Source organism: Erpetoichthys calabaricus, chromosome 4 (assembly GCF_900747795.2).
Source record: "Erpetoichthys calabaricus chromosome 4, fErpCal1.3, whole genome shotgun sequence".
Taxonomy (NCBI): Eukaryota; Metazoa; Chordata; class Cladistia; order Polypteriformes; family Polypteridae; genus Erpetoichthys; species Erpetoichthys calabaricus.
Window position 1 is genome coordinate 287,823,432 of NC_041397.2, and position 20,718 is coordinate 287,844,149.

General features: G+C 38.2%; 1 protein-coding gene across 2 annotated transcripts in view; it reads right to left on the reverse strand.

Moving 5' to 3' along the window:
- Positions 1-3,443: 3,443 nt before the first annotated feature.
- LOC114650934 (glycogenin-1) overlaps positions 3,444-20,718 on the reverse strand; it is a 57,692-nt gene continuing 40,417 nt past the window's right edge. The window contains exons 8-9 of one of the 2 annotated variants that reach the window (XM_028800879.2): positions 19,085-19,186; positions 3,444-4,443 (exon numbers count right to left, since the gene is read on the reverse strand). In XM_028800879.2, the coding sequence (XP_028656712.1) occupies positions 4,282-4,443; positions 19,085-19,186 (264 nt within the window). In that variant the 3' untranslated portion in view covers positions 3,444-4,281. Of the gene's footprint in view, positions 4,444-19,084; positions 19,190-20,718 lie in introns of both variants that reach the window. The other variant, XM_028800878.2, reaches the window with a different exon arrangement.

Sequence of the window (20,718 nt, forward strand, 5' to 3'; positions counted from 1 at the left end):
TCTAGTTAGCCAATAAAAGGGGTCATTTGGCTTAACTTCTCACCACAAAGTCACATCAAAACTCAACTCAGTGTTATGGGGGTGCTGAAGTCAATCTCAGCAACAAATATTTTTAACTTGGAAAAGAAAGTTCCAAAAACTTGTGATAAAGTGAATGATTTACTGCTTAGCTTTGTTGTGAAGAACATACTTTTCAAATTTTCAAATGCAGAGTATTTACTTTGTGAAAATGGAAGTTACTGTATGTCACTTTGAAGTCTACATACATTGGATTCAGAAAGTATTCAGATCCCTTCACTTTTTTGTACCTTCTGTTGTGTTTCATATTTAATTTTAAATCATTAAATTTGACATTTTTGCCCTACACTCAATAACTCAAAATAACAAATTAGTAAACAAATTTAGCAAGTTTACTAAAAATCAAAAACTGAAATCTCAAATTCATAGAAACATTGCTCCAGAAATGTTCCAAGGGGTTTAAGTCTGGGTGTTGGCTGGGCTACTCAAGGACAGTCAGAGACTTGTCCCAAAGCCACTTCATCTCACTTTCATGCTGAATGATGAACTGTTGCCCCAGCCTGAGGCTGCATGCACTCTGGAGCTGATTTTCTTAAAGGACAGGTCTGTATTATGTTGCATTCATCCATCCATCCATTATCCAACCTGCTATATCCTAACTACAGGGTCACAGGGGTCTGCTGGAGATAATCCCAACCAACACAGGGCGCAAGGCAGGAAACAAACCCCAGGCAAGGCACACACACACCCACACACCAAGCACACACTAGGGACAATTTACAATCGCCAATGCACCTAACCTGCATTTCTTTGGACTGTTGGAGGAAACCTGGGGAGAACATGCAAACTCCACGCAGGGAGAACCCGGGAAGCGAACCTGGGTCTCCTAACTGCGAGGCAGCAGCGCTACCCACTGTGCCACCGTGCCACCCAGGTTGCATTTATCCTTCCCTAATATTTTCATCAGCCTCCCTATCCCTGCCATTGAGAATCACCCCTGTAGCATGATTCTGACACCACCACGTGTCACCATAGGGATAGTTATTAGGAAAGTGATGTGCAATGTCTGGTCTTCACCAGATATAGTGCTTGGAATTTTGTCAAAAGAGTTACATGTTTGTCTCATAAGTCCAGAGAATCTTTTCCCTCATGCTCTCAGAGTCCTTTAAATGTTGTTTGGCAAGAGTGGCGTTCTGTTTACTCACTGTACCATAAAAGTCTGATTGATTGCGTGCTGCTGAGGTAGTTGTCCTTCTAACAGGTTTTTCCATCTCAGCAGAGGATTTCTGAAGTACTGATAGGGTGACCATTAGGTTCTTGATATCTTCCTAACCATGGCCCTTCTTGTCCAGTTACTTAGTTTTTTTTTTGGATGGGTAATTCTAAGAAGCATTCTGGTGTTTCCAAACATCTTCCATTTCACAATTTTTGAGGCCACTGTGCTCCTTGGTACACTTAAAGCTTTTAAAATGGTTTTATCCCAGATCTGTGCCTCACCACAATTTGATTACAGACGTCTACAGAAAGTTTATTGGACTTCATGGATTGTTTTTCTGTGCTGACATACAGTGTAAATTGTGGGACCTTATACACACAGTTTTGTGCCTTCCTAAACAATGTCCAATCAATTCAGTTTGCCATAGGAGCATCTCAAATCAAGTTCTAGGCACATCCCAAGAAGACCTAAAGCATACAGGATGGACCTGAGCACAATTTGGGCTGCCACACTAAAGGGTCTGAATACTTATATAAATGAGAAATTTTAGTTTTTGATTTTTAATAAATTTATAAACCTTTCTGAAAACATGTTTTCCCTTTTTCATTATTGGTTATTGAGTTTAGATTGATAAGAACAAATTTTAAAATTTTCAATTTAAAATTAAATCTCCAACACAATAAAGTGTGTATACAGTGAAGGTCTGAATACGTTCTGAATCCACTGTATTCTCTGTGTTCCAACTGCTCACTAAGATGTCTTCCTTTTACATTATTACTAAACATATCTGTACTTAACAAAAGAAGTGCCTGGGACAAGCTGTCAAGAATATGTTATTGATTCAGTTCTATCATTAGTCTATGTTTACAACTTGTTATTAACTTTGATCACTATGTGTTTATATTTTTAGATTTATGTTGGTGATTTAATTTTGTCACCACTTTCTGTATGTCTTTCCTTGGGTGTTGTCATTTTGTACTTCTGGATTTTATGGATGCTACCCTTATGTGAATCTGGTTACAATAATATTGAGTGGCTGCTATGCACATGATTCACATGCTATGTGACTTGTGAAATGCTGGTTGTGATATATAAAATGAACCTCTGAGTAAGTCCTTTTCTATTCTTCTGTTGAATTATTCACAAAAACCTATGGCTGAATTAATTTCCTTGATGAGAATTTACTCTACTTGAATATACATTATATCAGCATTCACAGTGAATGGACAACTACCACCAAGCATGTGGATCATCCAGAGTTACTGACATTGTGACATTATTATAGAGTGCTCCTAAAAGTCCCAGAGCCAACATACCATGATCCCTGCAGACAGAACTCTGGTTCTTCTGAACCACTGAGTCAAATCTTTTTGGTTTGCCATGCCGCCTACCCTTAGCTATAAACAACAGATCTCTGATCATCCTTTTCTGGATTTGCCTACTGCTAAACATTCAGGAATATTTGTAATGTCCTCCCAATATCCCAAGGCATCTCTCTCAAACTGGGGCATTCATAACTTGTTTACTCATATTGTTTTGCAGAAAATCTCAAGTCATCATTGAATGTGAAAATCCAATGTTAATAATAATAATTATTATTAATATTAATTAAGAAGGAGAGGACAAAGGAGTAAGTATAGTTAGAGAGGGTATAGACAATGATGGAATGTGTTGGAAAAATGTAAGGGAGATGAAGTGTAACGTTTTAAAACTTCTGTTGAAAACAGATAATACAATTACAGAGGGATCCTGGCACTTGCTAGCTACATCATTACGTATATGTCATTTTTCTGTTCTAATTGTTTTGTGCATGGTATTGTTTTACTCCTTGTGTTAGTTTCCCCAGAAAACATCTCTGCACCATCACCTTTCTAAAAGCTCACCTGAAGATATGTTTATCACACACTGTGCCCCATTAGCTTTTTCAAATTACTTTTCAAAGTATGTCAGCAACCATAGTGATTAGTTTAAAGTCACAGGAATACAACTTTAAAAACCTGTCTCGTAGAGCGTGTTTGCACTGTGCAAGTTCAGGCTTTACTCTATGTGAACACATGTGCCTCCCACTTTTAAAATATAAGTTACTCACCTGAGTCATCTAGTTTCATGTGCTTAAATACACACACCCTTTTATATAATTTTGAGTTTTCTATAAGTCTTTGTCATATTTGAAAGAGAAGGATCCTTTCATAAGATTCAACAAAATGAATAGCTTACAAGTATAGATTTTTATTGTAATGTACAATAAAATATTATTTTACACTTGTTATTCGTAGATTATTATCTATGCGTACATAAAAGACAACACATTCTAATTTTGCAAACATAAAGCTGTAGTTTTGTAGCTGATTTCACTCTTATATATTTATGTATGTATGTTTTTGGATATGTATTTTGTTAAATATAACACTATTATTCTGATTTTATGAACATTTGGTACATGTGATAGGGCTATAAATGCACTTCAAAAACGACAAAAGTCATGAATGTTGTGATATTGCAGGTTGAAGTAACCACAAAATTTATTTTATATCTTCAAAATTAAATAATTGTATTGTAAGTATGTAAAAAGGAAACTGAAATGAAATTGAGGTGAAGCACCATTACTAAAGAATGGTAAGCCTCCTTAAAGGCACTTCTTTTACACTGGAAGGCACACAGTCCTTACAGAATTCACTCAGTTTTACTACCTGCTCAACTCGGCTTCAAAAATGATTTGGACAATTAAGTGATACTTCCTATATAAATCTTGAATATGTACATATACATTTCTAATACACTTCAATTTTGGCTATTATTAGCATATCTTATGCCATTCAAACTCAAACAACACCACACTTTGAGTCATAGGATTTTTTAACTTACCTGCTACTTAAACCCCAAATTTTTTTTAATATACTGTTTTTACCTGCATTGACTGTACAGTTAAAATGAAAAAATGCTAATTGATGCCAACAAACAAAATACACTGCACCTGCAATTGTGTTATTTCCTTAGGACATATAATGGTAGCAGTCTTACAAAGGAAGCAAAGTGAACACCTAAATTTATTGTTCAAGAAATCTGTCCAGCTTCTTCTTAATGTTCTCAAAAGAATCTCTCCCCATGTAGTCCATCCTTCCTTCCTCCCAGCGTTTCCTATCTTCTGGATCACTTAGCTCTGTCTTTATTTCAATGGAAAGTTGGGACACAGAATTGACTAGATTTAGCTGAAAAACAATTTGAAAAACATTCTTGGTTACTACATTTGTTGCACTGCTTTATAATGGCTCCTTAAAACTCTGAAATCAACTGGAACCCGGTTTCCAACTCAAATTATAATTACTGTCTCTACAGCAGCACCCATAGCAATAGAGTACTAGACATGAAAGATATACTACAGTGTCAATGGAGTAGGAATGAGGCTCAGCATGGGCAAGAATGAAAGAGGAACACCATGGTAAGGTGACTACATCATGACTACATCATTACAAAATGAGAAGACAAAAGCTACTAAGAACCAGTTGTCCTGGATCAGGGAGTTCTTCTCCACAATCTTTACTTGAGCCTCCAAACTAGCTGGGGAGCAAGCCAGGATCCTTACTGGAGAACTGAGTAGAGGCACACTTGTGGGATACTGGCCACAAAACTATAAAGTCCCAAAATACTAGCAAATACCCCCAACAATGAAATTATTACCATAAGCTTTTGAATGTATAAAAAGTGCAGATAAAGAATCTTTATAAATAAAACACTATTTATTTTTCAAGAAAATGCTTGTAACACAAGAATGCTTAATAGAGCACAACATGGTGAAATGGATGTGCCCATAGACAATCCAATACCGAATCTGATAAGAGTTGTCAAAAACAGAGCAGATGTCAGAAATCCAGAGAATAACATAATCACTTAAATTCCAAAAAAAAAATCAAAAACACAAAGAGCACTCACCCAAACCAAGAGACTATGAATGAACTGCATTTGATTAGTGGGTTTCCCCAGCTCTGAACAATTCATAACAGAGATAGACAGGAGGTCCCACCTCTTGGGGATTAACCCACAAAGCACAAGGAATGTAACACAATATGAATACACACATAGAAACATAACTTCACCATAATAAAAAAATATATACTGTACATTAAACAAATAAATACAATAAACACATAGAAAATGCTCAAAATTACAAAGATGACATTAAAAAGTAACTTAAACAGTGAATACAGGGCATAAACAAGCAGAACATTGACACTCAGTGCATACAGTAGGAGTACAGACTCAGAAGTAAAACCTCTACATGCAGATGAGGGTATCCGTCAATAAGGGCGCGCACATAAAGGCGACCTTCAAAAGGGCGACCTCAATTGGGCGCGGCGAATAAAAGCGCACATAAATAAAAGCGATCTTCAAAAAGGCGACCTCAATTGAGCGCCGAATAAATGCGCATGCAAATAAAGGCGAGCTTCAAAAGGACGACCTCAATTGAGCGCCGAATAAATGCGCGTGCAAATAAAGGAGCGCTTCAAAAGGGTGACGTCAATTGGGCGCTGCGAATAAAGGCAAACGCAACAAAATTACAGAAAATTTATTAGATAAAGGCAATGATTGAACGTATAAAAAGGTGAAAGCAAGAATATTAAAACATCCAATTAATTAATGCATGAACTTCTAACGAACTATTTCTAAAGCTCTCCATATTTCGTTGTTTTCAAAATTACAGAAAATTAGATTAAGGCAATGACTGAATGTATAAAAAGGTGAAAGCAAGTTACACTTGAAGCTGTAGATTATGTGCAATGCCACGTAGATATTCGAGATGCGGTCTATTAGCATAATCAAGGACAATTAATTTAATTCGCTCCGAAGGTCATCCTTTTGAAGCGCTCCTTTATTTGCGCGCGCATTTATTCGGCGCTCAATTGAGGTCGTCCTTTTGAAGCTCGCCTTTATTTACGCGCGCCTTTATTCGGTGCTCAATTGAGGTCGCCCTTTTGAAGATCACTTTTATTTATGTGCGCTTTTATTCTCCGCGCCCAATTGAGGTCGCCCTTTTGAAGGTCGCCTTTTTGTGCGCGCCCTTATTGAATAGAACCGCAGATGAGCAGAATATAGAGAGACAAAGAAAGGGGGGGCGTTGGTAGAGGGAGGCAGGGGCTTGGATTGTACAAAACGTCAGAGCAGAGACCCTTAGGATACTAATAGGGATAACAGTCCAACATACTGAACAGTAAAATGGAATAGTTGATAATACAGTCTATCCAGCTGGATAAACTAAGGATATACTTTTCTTTTAAGACCAAGTTCAGAAACTTGGTCTCTAAGTAATTATATGTTAGCATGTGGAATCTGACAAGGATGAGAGAGGCCACCATGCCTATTTAAGATACAGTAGGTGAGTGTGGAAGGAAGACAACTGAAAGACCTAACCCATTAAGGGCTACAATGGGCTCTGGATAGGGCTGCTGCCATGAACCATAGCTTAGTGTCCCTGTTGCAATGGAACATGTTTGTTGCTTTTTATTGTTCTGTGTTCAAAACTATGTTTTCTGTGCTTTGTGTGCAGCTACTACTGTCCAAATGATGTAACAAAAAAATATAAATAAATACATAAATAAATAAACAAAGTAGATGTGATTCATACAGGTGTTGACAAAAAGTTACAATTTTTAAGAATAAACCCCTGAATTTTAGGTCTAATCTCTAGCACTATGAGCAGGTAGCTCCTACTACTCATCAGGTTCTAAATCTCCTAGTCTCAAATACACTTGGTGTAAATGTGACTTCTGCTACAAAATTTAGAACAACACCATTTAATTCTGTAACACTTTCATAAACTGGATGTACTGTAGCTCCAAGTGCTTTACAAGATGTCAAGGAAATAGTTACAAAGAAAAGCAAATTATTAATGAATAAGTAACATACAAGAAATAAAAAATAAACACTTGCATAAAATAGATACACAATTAATAGAGAAGTAGAGTACTTATATATAAAACTGTTTTTTAAATCTCTAAAGATGAGTCCAATGATAAGGTCAGATGGCCGGGAGAACATAAAAAAACACAAACTGCATGGGTTCAAGGCCAAAAGACTGCCAAGCTCCCACTGGGCATTCAACCTATCATAAATGTTTTTAAGTATTGTAAGTAACTTAGGCATCCTTATTGTTTGTTTAGGCTTGTCTTAGAAGTTACAAAGTTAAAGTAAAGTACATTTTTAGGTCTATTCTTGTGACATGGAGTTAAACCCCTTCCCTGTAAAACTGGGTGCAGGCAGGAAACAGTCCTGGATGGGACAAAAAAACTACTCATAGACACAAGCTCACTAACACATGGGATAACATAAAAGCTCCAGTCAACCAAACACAAATATATTAGCTTTTTAAGAATAGTATTCAGAAAGAACTGACAAAGACATGGGGAGAACCAGTAAACTCCAGTTAGGCAATGACCAGCATTTTATCCCAAAACTGTGAAAGAGCACAACTACATATATTTAGGAACATGCTGCTCTAACTACATAAGTAACAAGTTAAATTGTTACTATAACACATTTTTTTTTACAAAATATATATTAATATAATGAACATGTCATATCATTTTTTAACCTGCTTACTGCAGACCAGGTCTGCTTGGGGAGGGGTACCAGAGCCTTTCCCAGATGCCATAGGGCATTAGGCAGAAGCCTATCCTGGACAGGATGCCTAACCATTGCAGGGCAAACACACCAAACACATGCCAAGGCAAATTTAGCTTTGTCAGTTCACCTAACCTGCATGTCTTTGGACTGTTGGAGGAAACTTACACAGAGGGATAACATTCTCATAAGGAGGAGTCACATCAAATCTCTGTCTCCTTACTGTGCGGCAGCAATATTAGCACCACTGTACCACCATGCCGCCCAGAATGAACATACAAATGTAAAAGATAATATGAACTTTTACATTTTCATAAAAATGTGGTTATTTGTTTAATACATGTAAAACAGGCAATCACTTCACCAAAGTACTTAAACCAATCCCCTTAGAACAATAACATTTACCATAAAATAATATTCCCACTTTTGCATTATATTCCTTCTGTTTTATTGAGAAAGATTTTGTCATATTAGTTTTACATTTAGCTATGTTTCCAATTTGTATTTAGAAAAAAAAATAACATTAACATTTTTACAATTGATCCTGTTTTTCCTTAGCGGATGCAAAGCAGGAACAATCCCTGGACAGAGAGACAGCCCACCACAGAGTGAACATACACACACATAGGGGGCCAATTTAACACTGTCGATCTGGCTAACCTGCGTGTCTTTGGACTTTGGGAGGAGACGGGAGCACAATACAAGTTTAGCAATACAAAATTTAGTACAAAAATGATATTTTAATAGACTAGTTGCTGTTACTAATGCACTTAAAGGACTTGTAAATCCACTAAACTTGCAAAAAAATGATATTTTTACTAACATTGAATCGGGCACTAATTTTTCTGAAAGAAAAACTACTTTCAGTGAAAGGTTTCACCTTCAAATTAGCTATTAAGTATTTTGCATAGTCTTAAGACTATTTAACATTCTTATTTATGTATATTGTTTATATTGTACCTTTCAGTTTAATTAGCAGAAAAAAACAAACGGATATAACCCGTGACAAAATGCTCTGACTAAGGGCTTTGTGTTTCATAATTATTAATTAGTAGTAAACGGCAAAATGTTAAACTCAACAAAAATTACTTCAGTAAACCCTCGTCTACATAAATGTGCTAGTAACAATTACTTAGACAACGTCTCGTGCCTCTTTGAAAATTCCACTGCAACGTTCATTATCTGGCGACTGGCACTGATTGTAGCTAAATCGCTGTGCTTCATATTTGCATCTTTTTGATGTTTTACAAACGCCTTTCTGTTGGTTAGTGTGTGCTTGTTTTGCCAATGTACTGTTCACTCTTCTCACAAATATTGCATCGGGCGGCTGTATTCTTTTCCATCCGTAAAAAGTAGCTGCATATATCGCCATGCTTTTGGTCTGCCCACTGTTGTACAGGGTCTGTACTTGCGCAAAGGGTGTGATTGTATGGTGTTCTTACGTCACAGTGCGTCTGCTCATTTCAGTACGTCAGAGCGAAAAGTGCATAAGCTATTTAATACATTCTGTTCCTTTGTAAGGACCTTGCTACCGTATCTTACAGAAAAAATATCAATCAATATTTAATGGTACTCGATACCAAATGTTCACAGTTTGAGTATCGAAGTATCGATCTGTCCATCCCTAAGGAGAAGCACAGTGTGCACGAACAGCACGAAGTGAACGAGTGAGTACAGAAGTGACAGTGAAAGAGCGGTGTGCTTCAGGACCGTAACAATGAAGCGGAAGACAGTATAGAGGGGATAGACGAGTCTGAGTGCAATTAAAGTAAAGGTGATCACAGATCTGCATTTATGTCAGCTTCTCAGGTCAAGACCCAGGGACATTACAGTACACTGCTATTTCCACAGCGCAGCAGTTGAAAAACTGAAAAACACTTGTTGTATTTGCAGTATTTAGTCTTAACACAAGTTTTAATGTATACCCATTTTAGGAGGCCCAGACCCCTCATAGACCCAGTGATCATCAAAGGTGACTGTGTGCAGATGGTGCATACCTATAAATATCTGGGAGTGCAGCTGGATGATAAATTAGACTGGACTGCCAATACTGATGCGCTGTGCAAGAAAGGACAGAGCCGGTTATACTACCTTAGAAGGCTGGCGTCCTTCAACATCTGCAATAAGATGCTGCAGATGTTCTATCAGACAGTTGTGGCGAGCGCCCTCTTCTACGCAGTGGTGTGCTGGGGAGGCAGCATTAAGAGGAAAGATGTCTCACGTCTGGACAAACTGGTGAGGAAGGCAAGCTCTATTGTTGGCATGGAGCTGGACAGTTTAACATCTGTGGCAGAGTGAAGGGCGCTCAGCAGGCTCCTATCAATTATGGAGAATCCACTGCATCCACTTAATAGTATCATCTCCAGACAGAAGAGCAGCTTCAGCGACAGACTGCTGTCACTGTCCTGCTCCACTGACAGATTGAGGAGATCGTTTCTCCCCCAAACTATGCGACTCTTTAATTCCACCCAGAGGGGTAAACGTTAACATTCAACATTATACATAGTTATTGTCTGTTTTTCTGTTTTTCACCTGCATTGTTATCATTCTTTAATTTAATATTATTTATTGTATCAGTATGCTGCTGCTGAAGAATGTGAATTTCCCATTGGGATTAATAAAGTATCTATCTATCTATCTATCTATCTATCTATCTATCTATCTATCTATCTATCTATCTATCTATCTATCTATCTATCTATCTATCTATCTATCTATCTATCTATCTATCTATCTATCTATCTATCTAAGAGATGCTTATTTTTTCAATTAAATCAGTCATTAGCAGTGCATTCAAAGTCAATAGTCGTTGGCAATGATCACTATCATCGTTTAGTTGATTACATCATTATGCTGAGGACGTTGTGCTGGAATTTAGTCTCTGCTTCATTCATTTGTGAATGCATTTGAAAAAAGGCAGACGGTAAGCATGTGCCAGAAAGGATTTCGTGTCCTAAGAGTTTAGGAGCACTTTAACCTGAGCACAGAAAAATAAATGTGAGTTGCAGAAAAAAACGCAGTACGTATCATTTACTGCTCATTGGGTTACCCACCTAGGGGTTGGGGAGGGTGCCGTTAGGAGGGTACCATTAGAGTTGGTGGAGCCACCCCGGGGGATTGGGTGTTGAACAGACCCACTCCCCTCCTCTGCCACTTTCACCTACTCCTACTGTATAGCTGCCTCCAACTCAGACTCAAGCTAAACTGGGCCATCCAGCAAATGTCCCCATCGCTATGTTATTGCACTGCATATCCGGAGCCAGGCTGTGATTAAGCTGGTGTGTCTGGGTGAGAGAAGCCATGCTGGGCCTACGATTCTGATTGCCTTCTAGGGTCACATCCAGAGGTGGATGACCCATCAGCAGCTCCAGATGGGCGCAGTGGTGTCAGACAATGGCACCAACCTACTGTCTGCCCGGTGACTTGGCAAATTGAGCCACGTGCCATGTGTTCCTCATGTGCTCAACTTCGTGGTGCAGAGGTTCCTCTTAACTTGCATGGGGTTGGGAGAGCTTCTGAGCAAGGCAGAGTGGGTCTTCAGCCATTTTCTCCACTCCCTAATGCCAATGCATAGCTCACAAAAAATCAGCAGCAGCACCACCTGAACCGCCACAGCCTGGTTTGTGATGCAGTAATGCAGTGGAACACCACCATGTACATGGTGGAGTGATTGTTGGAACAGTGCAAGTGAACGATTGTCTTATGGAGCAGAGTACCAGAGGCCAAGTACTGCCACTGGGATATTTTATTGGGGACCAGTGGCAGCAGGTGGCTCCTTTCCAGCAGGCCAATAATGTTTTCAGCCATGATGTACTCCCATTAGGGTTCCTACAGGACAGGACACTAAGTGGCCTGCTCGAGATGGGAGAGAGTTCCAAGGAGGAGGTGAGCATGCCCAGTAGGCAGACCGGCAAGTCAGGGATACTCCAGGAGGAAGAGGAGGAGGCATGGGGCTTACAGCATGAAGATGAACAGGCACAAAGGGCAGTGATATTGTATTAAAAAATATTCTCTTTGGCGATCGTTTCTTTGACTTTCAAGGTTTTATAGATCTCATTATTTTAGACTCCAATTTGGGAATTTCTCTTTGTTTTAATAAAAGAAAGGATTGCTTTCTGGTTACGAAGTTTGCGCATCTCTCACTACGTTGTTTCTTCTTTGATCTCACAGAGGCACGATCGGGCAGTGGTTGGCACTATGAAGAGCACACAATTGTGCTCACAGTTACTGTCACTAGTCTACTGGCTGATACACTGTAGATTTGAACACTGGGAGAAACTCTGTTTTAGCAGAGAAAACCTATGCAGATATAAGCAGAATATGCAGATGTCATGGAAACCAAATGTGCTAAGGAAGCTGGTGACCTACTATAGCATCAGTATTCATACCAGTTTTTTACTTTTTCCATAAAAACAAATCCTGTAAAATGTAAAACCATAAAGGCACATTAATACTGTATATAATTGGTTCTCAAAATTTTATTTTTATGAAACAGTCAGTCATTATCCAACCCATTATATTCTAGCACAGGGTCATGGGGGTCTCCTGGATCCCAGCCAGCATAGGGCGCAAGGCAGGAACAAACCCCGGGCAGGGCGCCAGCCCACCACAGGGCACACACACACACACACACCAAGCACACACTAGGGACAATTTAGGATCACCAATGCACCTAACCTGCATGTCTTTGGACTGTGGGAGGAAACCGGAGCACCCGGAGGAAACCCATGCAGACATGGGGAGAACATGCAAACTCCATGCAGGGAAGACCCGGGAAGCAAACCCTGGTCTCCTTACTGCGAAGCAGCAGCGCTACCACTGCGCCACCATGCCGCCTTTTATGAAACATATACAGAATAAACATTGAGTTATCTCTGCTTGTCGCCTAATGTGCAAGTCCTTCTTAATTCCGAGTCAACTTCAATATAAGAGAAGGAGATGTGCCCTGTGCATGCATAATTAGCCATTTGGAGAATGAAAACAGACCTTGGAGGAGGCTGACGACAAACAAACACAGGAGACTCTATGAAATAATAATAATAATGAAAGATTTATTACTATTTACAAGACATTTCCATCTTTTTTAATAGAAAAAAATATGCAAAACATCAGCACAGATAGTTTGGAGAGCCTTCAGGGCAACTTCAAAAAACGGAATGAGCCAATGGCTTCAATCATGACACGCCACCTTGAATTTTATTTCTTTAAAAGACCTACATATTTTTTCTGACTTTTGACTACAATTTCGGCATTTCCGCTTTGTTTTAAGGAAATCTATGATTGCGTGTCACTGAATGCGTCCTTTCTTCTTTAATCTCACAGAGGCATAGTAGTGCACAGCTCAGGTCACTTTTTTGACCACAATAATTGGTCCATTATAGTTGGCAGATGGTTCGCTAGCACTCAGGGATACATTAAAGATGATTGCACCATTATAATCCAATTAAATTCTAGTTCAGTTAGTCCTTCCCCATGCATTTCGCTGAGTTGAGCGATATTCCCGAACACTTCCATGATTTTTCCAAACAAGCAGTGAAGTGAACACATGGAGTTTGCTCATCACTATACAGGAACATAACATAAGGCAGTTTCTTAGCATACAGATCTACAAAAGCCTTCTAGTCATTTGCTACTGTTTGTTCAGTCAGTTAGTCATTACCCAACCCGCTATATCCTAACACAGGCTCACGGGGGTCTGCTGGAGCCAATCCCAGCCAGCACAGGGCGCAAGGCAGAAACAAATCCCGGGCAGGGCGCCGGCCCACCACAGGGCACACACACACAGACACCCAAACACCAAGCACACACTAGGGACAATTTACTAGGGAGGAAATCGGAGCACCTGGAGGAAACCCACGCAGACACAGGGAGAACATGCAAACACCATGCAGGGAGGACCCGGGAAGCGAACACATGTCTCCTTACTGCGAGGCAGCAGCGCTACCACTGCACCACCATGCTGCCCCGTTTGTACAGATATTTTTATTTTTTTTTATCTTGCCTTGATATCTGCCATAAAGAAAGCATTTGAGAGATGTAATTGGGGTGCAACAAGCAATCATCATAATTGGTAATAATCGATTATTAAAAACATTGGCAATGATCACTATCATCGTTTAGTTGATTACATCATTATGCTGAGTACGTTGTGCTGGAATTTAGTCTCTGCTTCATTCATTTGTGAATGCATTTGAAAAAAGGCAGACGGTAAGCATGTGCAAGAAAGGATTTCGTGTCCTAAGAGTTTAGGAGCACTTTAACCTGAGCACAGAAAAATAAATGTGAGTTGCAGAAAAAAATAAAAGATGTGAGTTGCAAAACGTGTAGGTCTGATATCGTATGGCACAAGAGCACAATGGAGATGCACAAACATAGGAAACATGCCATTACTCGCTCCTTGGAGAAGGAAAACAACTGTCATCTCCGTAAATTGAATGTTACTTCAGCGTTATGTGATACTGATATATGAACGCAATGTTTGTTAGGCTAGGCATAATGATACGACTTTCGGTTTGAAGTAAGGAATAATTCGAGTCATAGTCATAAAACACTAGCACATGCGACAGAATGTCATGTTAGTTGACTAAAAATGTATCATTAGCCACTAGCTAGTCAACTTTCAGATTTTCACGTACCATATTTGGGTGATTTTTTTTTGACTTGGTCACTCTGCTAAATTATGGTGCTGCATTACAGGTTTGCAAACACATGTAACATTAGCGTGTGTGTGTTTGCACTAAATGTTTTGAAGAAACATAAGTCCCTGTGCAAGCATAAAACTTTTTTTTTCAGGTTCATATGCGACTGAAATCAAAAACTCTGTGAGAGTGCGGCGGCGAATCTCACAGCACATCAATCGTAGCTGAAAGGCATATCGCTCATTCTGAGTCAAAAGATAGGAGCAGGGTGGAAAAGCGAAAGTTCCTGTGATGATGCAGGTTCGGCTCCACGCTCCCATCGGCTGTTAGGGAGCCCTTGAACCCAACACCGTCGGTAATGTCACCGATGAGCTAGACAGTGAGGCAATAACAATGAGCAAGGGGATGGTTTAAAAGTGCTAAGTGCTTTTATTTACAACAAATCCAAAACAGAGTTCAAAGTAAAGTGCTGTGCAGTTCATTCATTAAATAAATAAATAATCCAAAAACATGTGGAGGTTAAAATCAATACACAAACTCTTCTAAAAACCACGAGGTAAAATAGCACAGGAAGCAACAATGTTAAAACCACAAGCCTGATGTCTTCTGTTTCCATGGCGGCTCCCCTGCTACACCCATCTGGACTGCTCTACAGGAGAGTCGCCTACCTGCAGGATCAGCTGCCCTTCAATCAGGTCCGGTAGCCCTCCGACCATTGGCTTCGTCAGGCTCCCAACCGGACCAAGACTTTGGACCATTCCCCAGCGGCCAAGGCGCTCACACTGAGGCTACACCAGTTCACAGTCTCATTGACTCCTGCTGCCTTCTACGGTCAGTCGACGCTTCTACTGGTCGCTCCAGCTCCTAAGTCGCTCAGCTGGAGCGACCGCTTTCTTCAGCCCCACTGAGTGTCGGCCAAACACTCCCCTCGTGGGCTCTCATCCCAGCTGCCTGCTTTCTCCCTCACTCGTTCTCCTTCTTCCTCACACCGGCACTCTCCACCTGCTTCCTGTCTTCTCCTACTACCTCCTGTTCTCTCTTTCCTTCTTTTCTTTTTCTCCCCTTTAACCAGCTCACGCTTCTCTATATATGCTGAGAGGACATGGCAGCTGCAGCCCATTAGCCACAGGAACGATCACGGATGTGGGCAGTCTCCCACCTGTGCACTTAGGTGAGAAACGCCCACACCGCAGATTGCCCTGCGGCTCGCTACAGTTACCATGCCCCCTCACTAAGCCGCGAGTGCGGCGATTATTTATTTAAAACAAAACGGCCTTTGTTGGAAGAGCTGTGGACCCATAACACCACAGTTCCACACTAGTTGACTATCGAACTTCATCTGGCTTTTATACAATCTGGAGGAAGACACGATAATGTGCAAGTACTGCTGCAACAAACCTACTTTAGTCTGTAAAACAGATTTTGTGGCAGGGTCACACAATTTCAAGCATGAAAATCTAACAGCACACTTCCAACAGCAAATGACATGCAGTAGGCTGCTACATTGTGTTGGCCACAAACAAATGCGCCAAAAGAATCTAAGTTTTCTAGAGGCAAAAAAGACAAGTGATGATGCAAAAACATATCTTTCAGTGAAAATAAACTCTGCATAATACTTCGCAAAGAAAGAACCGAGTTTCAACACAAATGAAACCACCTGGTTTGCTGCAAAAGGAAAACAGTCTAGACATTTCACGGACTGATGACAAACATGTTGATTGTGCTGAACTAATTTCAAACAATACTGCAGACTTACAAAAAAACGGAAAAAAGAAAATTAATAAAGTCATGAGGGTGCAAAAGACTCTTCTGTGGTGGAATATTGTGTTGGTCAGATATTTACATGATGCTTTGCCAGTAAACTATCTCTGTCACAGAAACTGAAAAAAAAAACATAACTTAAATGACATATTTTATTTTGAAGTGTCAGTTTAATGTGATTCTGAATACAAAAACAAAACTGCAAGTTTAGTTAATTTATTGAAAACTACTGTTTTTTTAATGAAACTGTGTATGTGTGTGTTCATTGCACAACCAGAGCCATAAGTGCTACTAAGTTTTTTATTTTTATTTATTACTATTTATTTTGAATGTATTATATATGTAAATGTCATATGAAACCCTATATTTTGTTTAAATATCTATAAGTAGTATATCTAAAAAAATTTCTGGAATTCTGATTTCTGAAAATTTTACACAGACCTTTTTATTTGGTCAAAGGGTCCGTTTAATGCACTTCATGTTTTTAATTGCAAATGATTTTTTTTTATAATCCAACTAATCGATTAATTGATAAAATAATCACCAGATTAATCAATTATCAAAATAATTATTAGTTGCAGCCTTAGATGTACTACTTGCTTCATATCCAATATGAACTTGGATCCGTAGGTGCTAATAGATCCCTTGGACTTCATGATAGTCACCATCTTTAATTATCCCACATTCTACCACTGCAAATTTGAAAGGACTGGGAAATGTCGTAATTAATAAAATATTACTGCTGAGGGGAAGAAATAAAGGATCTTAATCATGTTAATACAATCCACTAAAAACATCATCAAACATAAGTCCTGCCAAAGAAAAAATGAGTAAATCAATCAATCAGAAGGCAGCTGGAGATGTTAAAGGTGGTGCTTAGTTACATGAAAAAGGTGGCAGATGTTGTCAGCCCCATGAAAGGCCTGCATCTAATCTGTTTTACCAGTGAGTAGTAACTAGTAGATGACAGATTATAGGCACTGAGCATGACATTTTGCAAACAATTTGGCACTGGAGTTCATCAAAGATATTGGGAGGTATTTTGAGCAATCAGAAGGTTGCTTACTCTGTTTTAATAAAGAGTACAATTATTAACATATCAATAGAGGGGTTTGTGTAACATTAGAAAAAGTGAGCAAAATCTAATTTCAAAAAGCAGGCACTCTACAAAACAGCCCCCATGGCCTGGTGATCTTCTTTTACTTATAAAGATCAAAGCCTGTTTAAGTTCTATAAGTGAGGAAGCCTTTTTCAGTACACCGAGACAGAACTAGACATCCTAGACAAGAATTAATATTAAGGTTGGAAGAGATTATAGATTCCTGACAGGATCAACCACACAAGGGTTTGCACTCAAAAGACAAGAGACATGATTCTAGATCAGGAATCTTCTGTCATTCTGAAGGAGAAAATACAAAGGCAAATGAAATTGAGACATCAGACATAGCACCTGTTATAGCTGGGCAGAAAAATTCAGGAACATCGACCGAGTCAGAACAGATGTGATTTTGTCTATTTTCAAAGCAAGGTTCTGGCAAAGTTAAGAGTTCTGAATTAAAGTGTAATTGTAATGACTTCCAGAGGCCCAAGGGAGTAACTTAAAGCATGTGGGTGGATTGGGGGATGATGGCTGATGGGAATGGGAAATGTATTCAATGTAACCCAAGAATTATTTCAAAGTCTTTAAAATGTAAATCTGAATGAAGGTTCATGAGGAGTTGAAGAGTCAGCAGAACACAGAAAAATATTTCACCTATCTCTGTAAGTAAATAACAATAATCTAATAGTATCATTCAAAACTGATTGGAATATTTTAAGTTGCAAATTATGCAGCCGTAAAATCACACCATATGTATGAGAGCTTGTAGAAGAAGAAGCAGTTAGCGATAACAATCACTGCCAAATTGAAATACTTCTTTAGCCAATAACTTAAATTCCTGAAGGAAAATTATATCTATTTTATTCTGCCAGAAAAAACAGCTTTTTAAAATGTTTTAACATTTGAACAAAGGGCCTAAACGTTCAGGGATACAGCCATTAAGTTAACCAGGAGGGTAATGAAAGAGATTTTAAGTTATGTGAAATGGCTTAAGAGGAACTGGATGTCAAACATTGAGGTCCAAGATGAGTTTACTGTCATCAAAAGACACTGCAGACTTGGGATTTGCCAGGCCTTCTTAAGTAGTGCCTGACAACCAGCATAGTTAAGAAACATCTTTATCAGAGGTCTTATGCACAAATAACTCCCATTTGGACAGTATATCATATGAAATTCTTAAATTACAGGATATAAATTGTACAGGGATAGAAATATTGCTTTTCAGATCTTACTTCTCTGTGCTTTATTTTAATACCTACATTATGAACATTGGCTCTTTAAAAACCTGAGTGGGGTTTGTACATTCTTCCCCTTGTCCATATAGATTTTTACTAGGGTATTTATCATCTTCTCACAAAGTAAAGGCATGATTCTATATAGAATGGCTTGCATAACTAATAGGTTACTCATCCTAAAACTGGCTCACAGGGACCTGAAAACCTATAGCTTACAATTATTTTACTTTAGATATTTGATTCCACTCCTATACTTGTTATATGGCTCTACAAGATCAATGCTTTCTCCAGTTTTTAAAGGATGACTGCAGTAATGACATACATTTTTAGTTTGCTACCATTTGTCCCCAAGTGTTCTTGCTGAATAACTAATTTATACTAACAACAAGCACCTACCTTACTTGCTTCTTTCATAATTTTAAACATTCTGTCAGTGATCTCTATTTGTCATATCTGCAAAAATTTTGAAAATTTAAAAAGTGTTATGGTTGCTTTACGATACCTGCTTTTCGGCAATCCATTTGGTTTGGTGTTCAGGAGAGGATGCCATCTTATCCTTGGGAAAAGTCTGAGGTGAATTCAAAGACTCTTCTTCATTTGCATTCTGCTGGAGTAAAATAAAACAAAAAAAAAATTACACTTATATAAAAAGGTCATGATAACCAGGCATAGGTTTTGTCTGTTTGACAGATGATTAGTTAAACAGACATGCCTTTACAGCTAAATTTTCCTTTTTAGCATCTCTAACAGCTTTATTGCAACTTTGTGTGTGATGTGACATAACTAATAAACATCAGCAAGAAAAATGCAGGAAAAAATTAAATGCTTCTTTAGAAAATTGACCAAAATTGATTTGACATTTTTGTGCAGTGTTGATCATATCTTCATTCAACTGCACATGATTGCTGCTGTCCTTCCTTTAGATCATTAAGACAAAACCTTTTGAAATGTATAGATGCTTTGACTTGCAAGTATGCATTTAACTCAAGACAATAAAATTCAAGCAAAATTATTTGACAACAGATTTGTATTATTTTATATTTTAACCATTTTTAAGCACTTACATTTTAATAAAGTGGTGTTTTTAGGAAATGTCTAAGCTATGAGCAAGTTATGATTACTATCAATAAGCAGATACAATGGACTTCAACAAGAAAAAATGTTTCTTCAGAACAAGTTAATAAAATTCAAAAATACTTTTTTGCATTTTCATAATAAAAAATGACTGAGTTTTACGGAGAGTATTTTGTAATTTATTCACATTAATATGTCACACAACTATTTCATTTTAATGGTAGGACTCGCATATTCCACCTTCCAGTTCTTGACATTCTCACTTTCCCATAAAAAGTGCTAATCAGAAACTGTTAAAGCTACAAATGAAACTTATGCAACAAAACACCTTTCCAATTTATTTTCACAAAGCAACAAATCAACATATGTTATTCTCATCATATTGCAGATTTCTCTCTCTCTCTGACACTGACACGTCTGTTTTGAATATCTATCACATTTACTAACTGATAAAACTCAAAATAATGTACATTCTGATTTTCATCATATAACTCTCCTTGAATTAAATTTTAAGAAGCCTATGTCTTTTAAACTCTTTAGCCCCATTTACTATATAGCCTTGTAATATGTGACATTTATAAGACAGAAAAGTAAAAAAGCCTTACCTGATGCACAATTCAGTTGTAAAAGCCACATAGAACACTTTTGCCTGCTGCTTATATAGCTATGGTACAAAACTAACCAGCCTTCAAATGCAAATATTTAAATTAGCATTTTTCTGGGTGGAGACTTTATTAATAACTTTATAAGTATAGGCGTTGGATCATGTGGGAAAAAAAGAGTTGTTTAGAAGAATGGAGTTCCTTATATAGGAGCACAAAAAATGGTAATGCAAATTCTTCAAAAGGAGAAGTATTATATAAAGACAACAGTCCAGAATGAAGAAGAGTGATGAAGAATTTGAAAGTACAGTCAGTCCATAAGTGGACATTTTTTGGATTCTTTCACCTGATAATTAGGCTTTTTAAAAAAACCAAAAAGTCAAAAGATTGATTTACAAACAAATGACTTTAAGTTGACTTGTTTAAATAAAAAAAATAACTAAAACTACAGTAGAAAGAT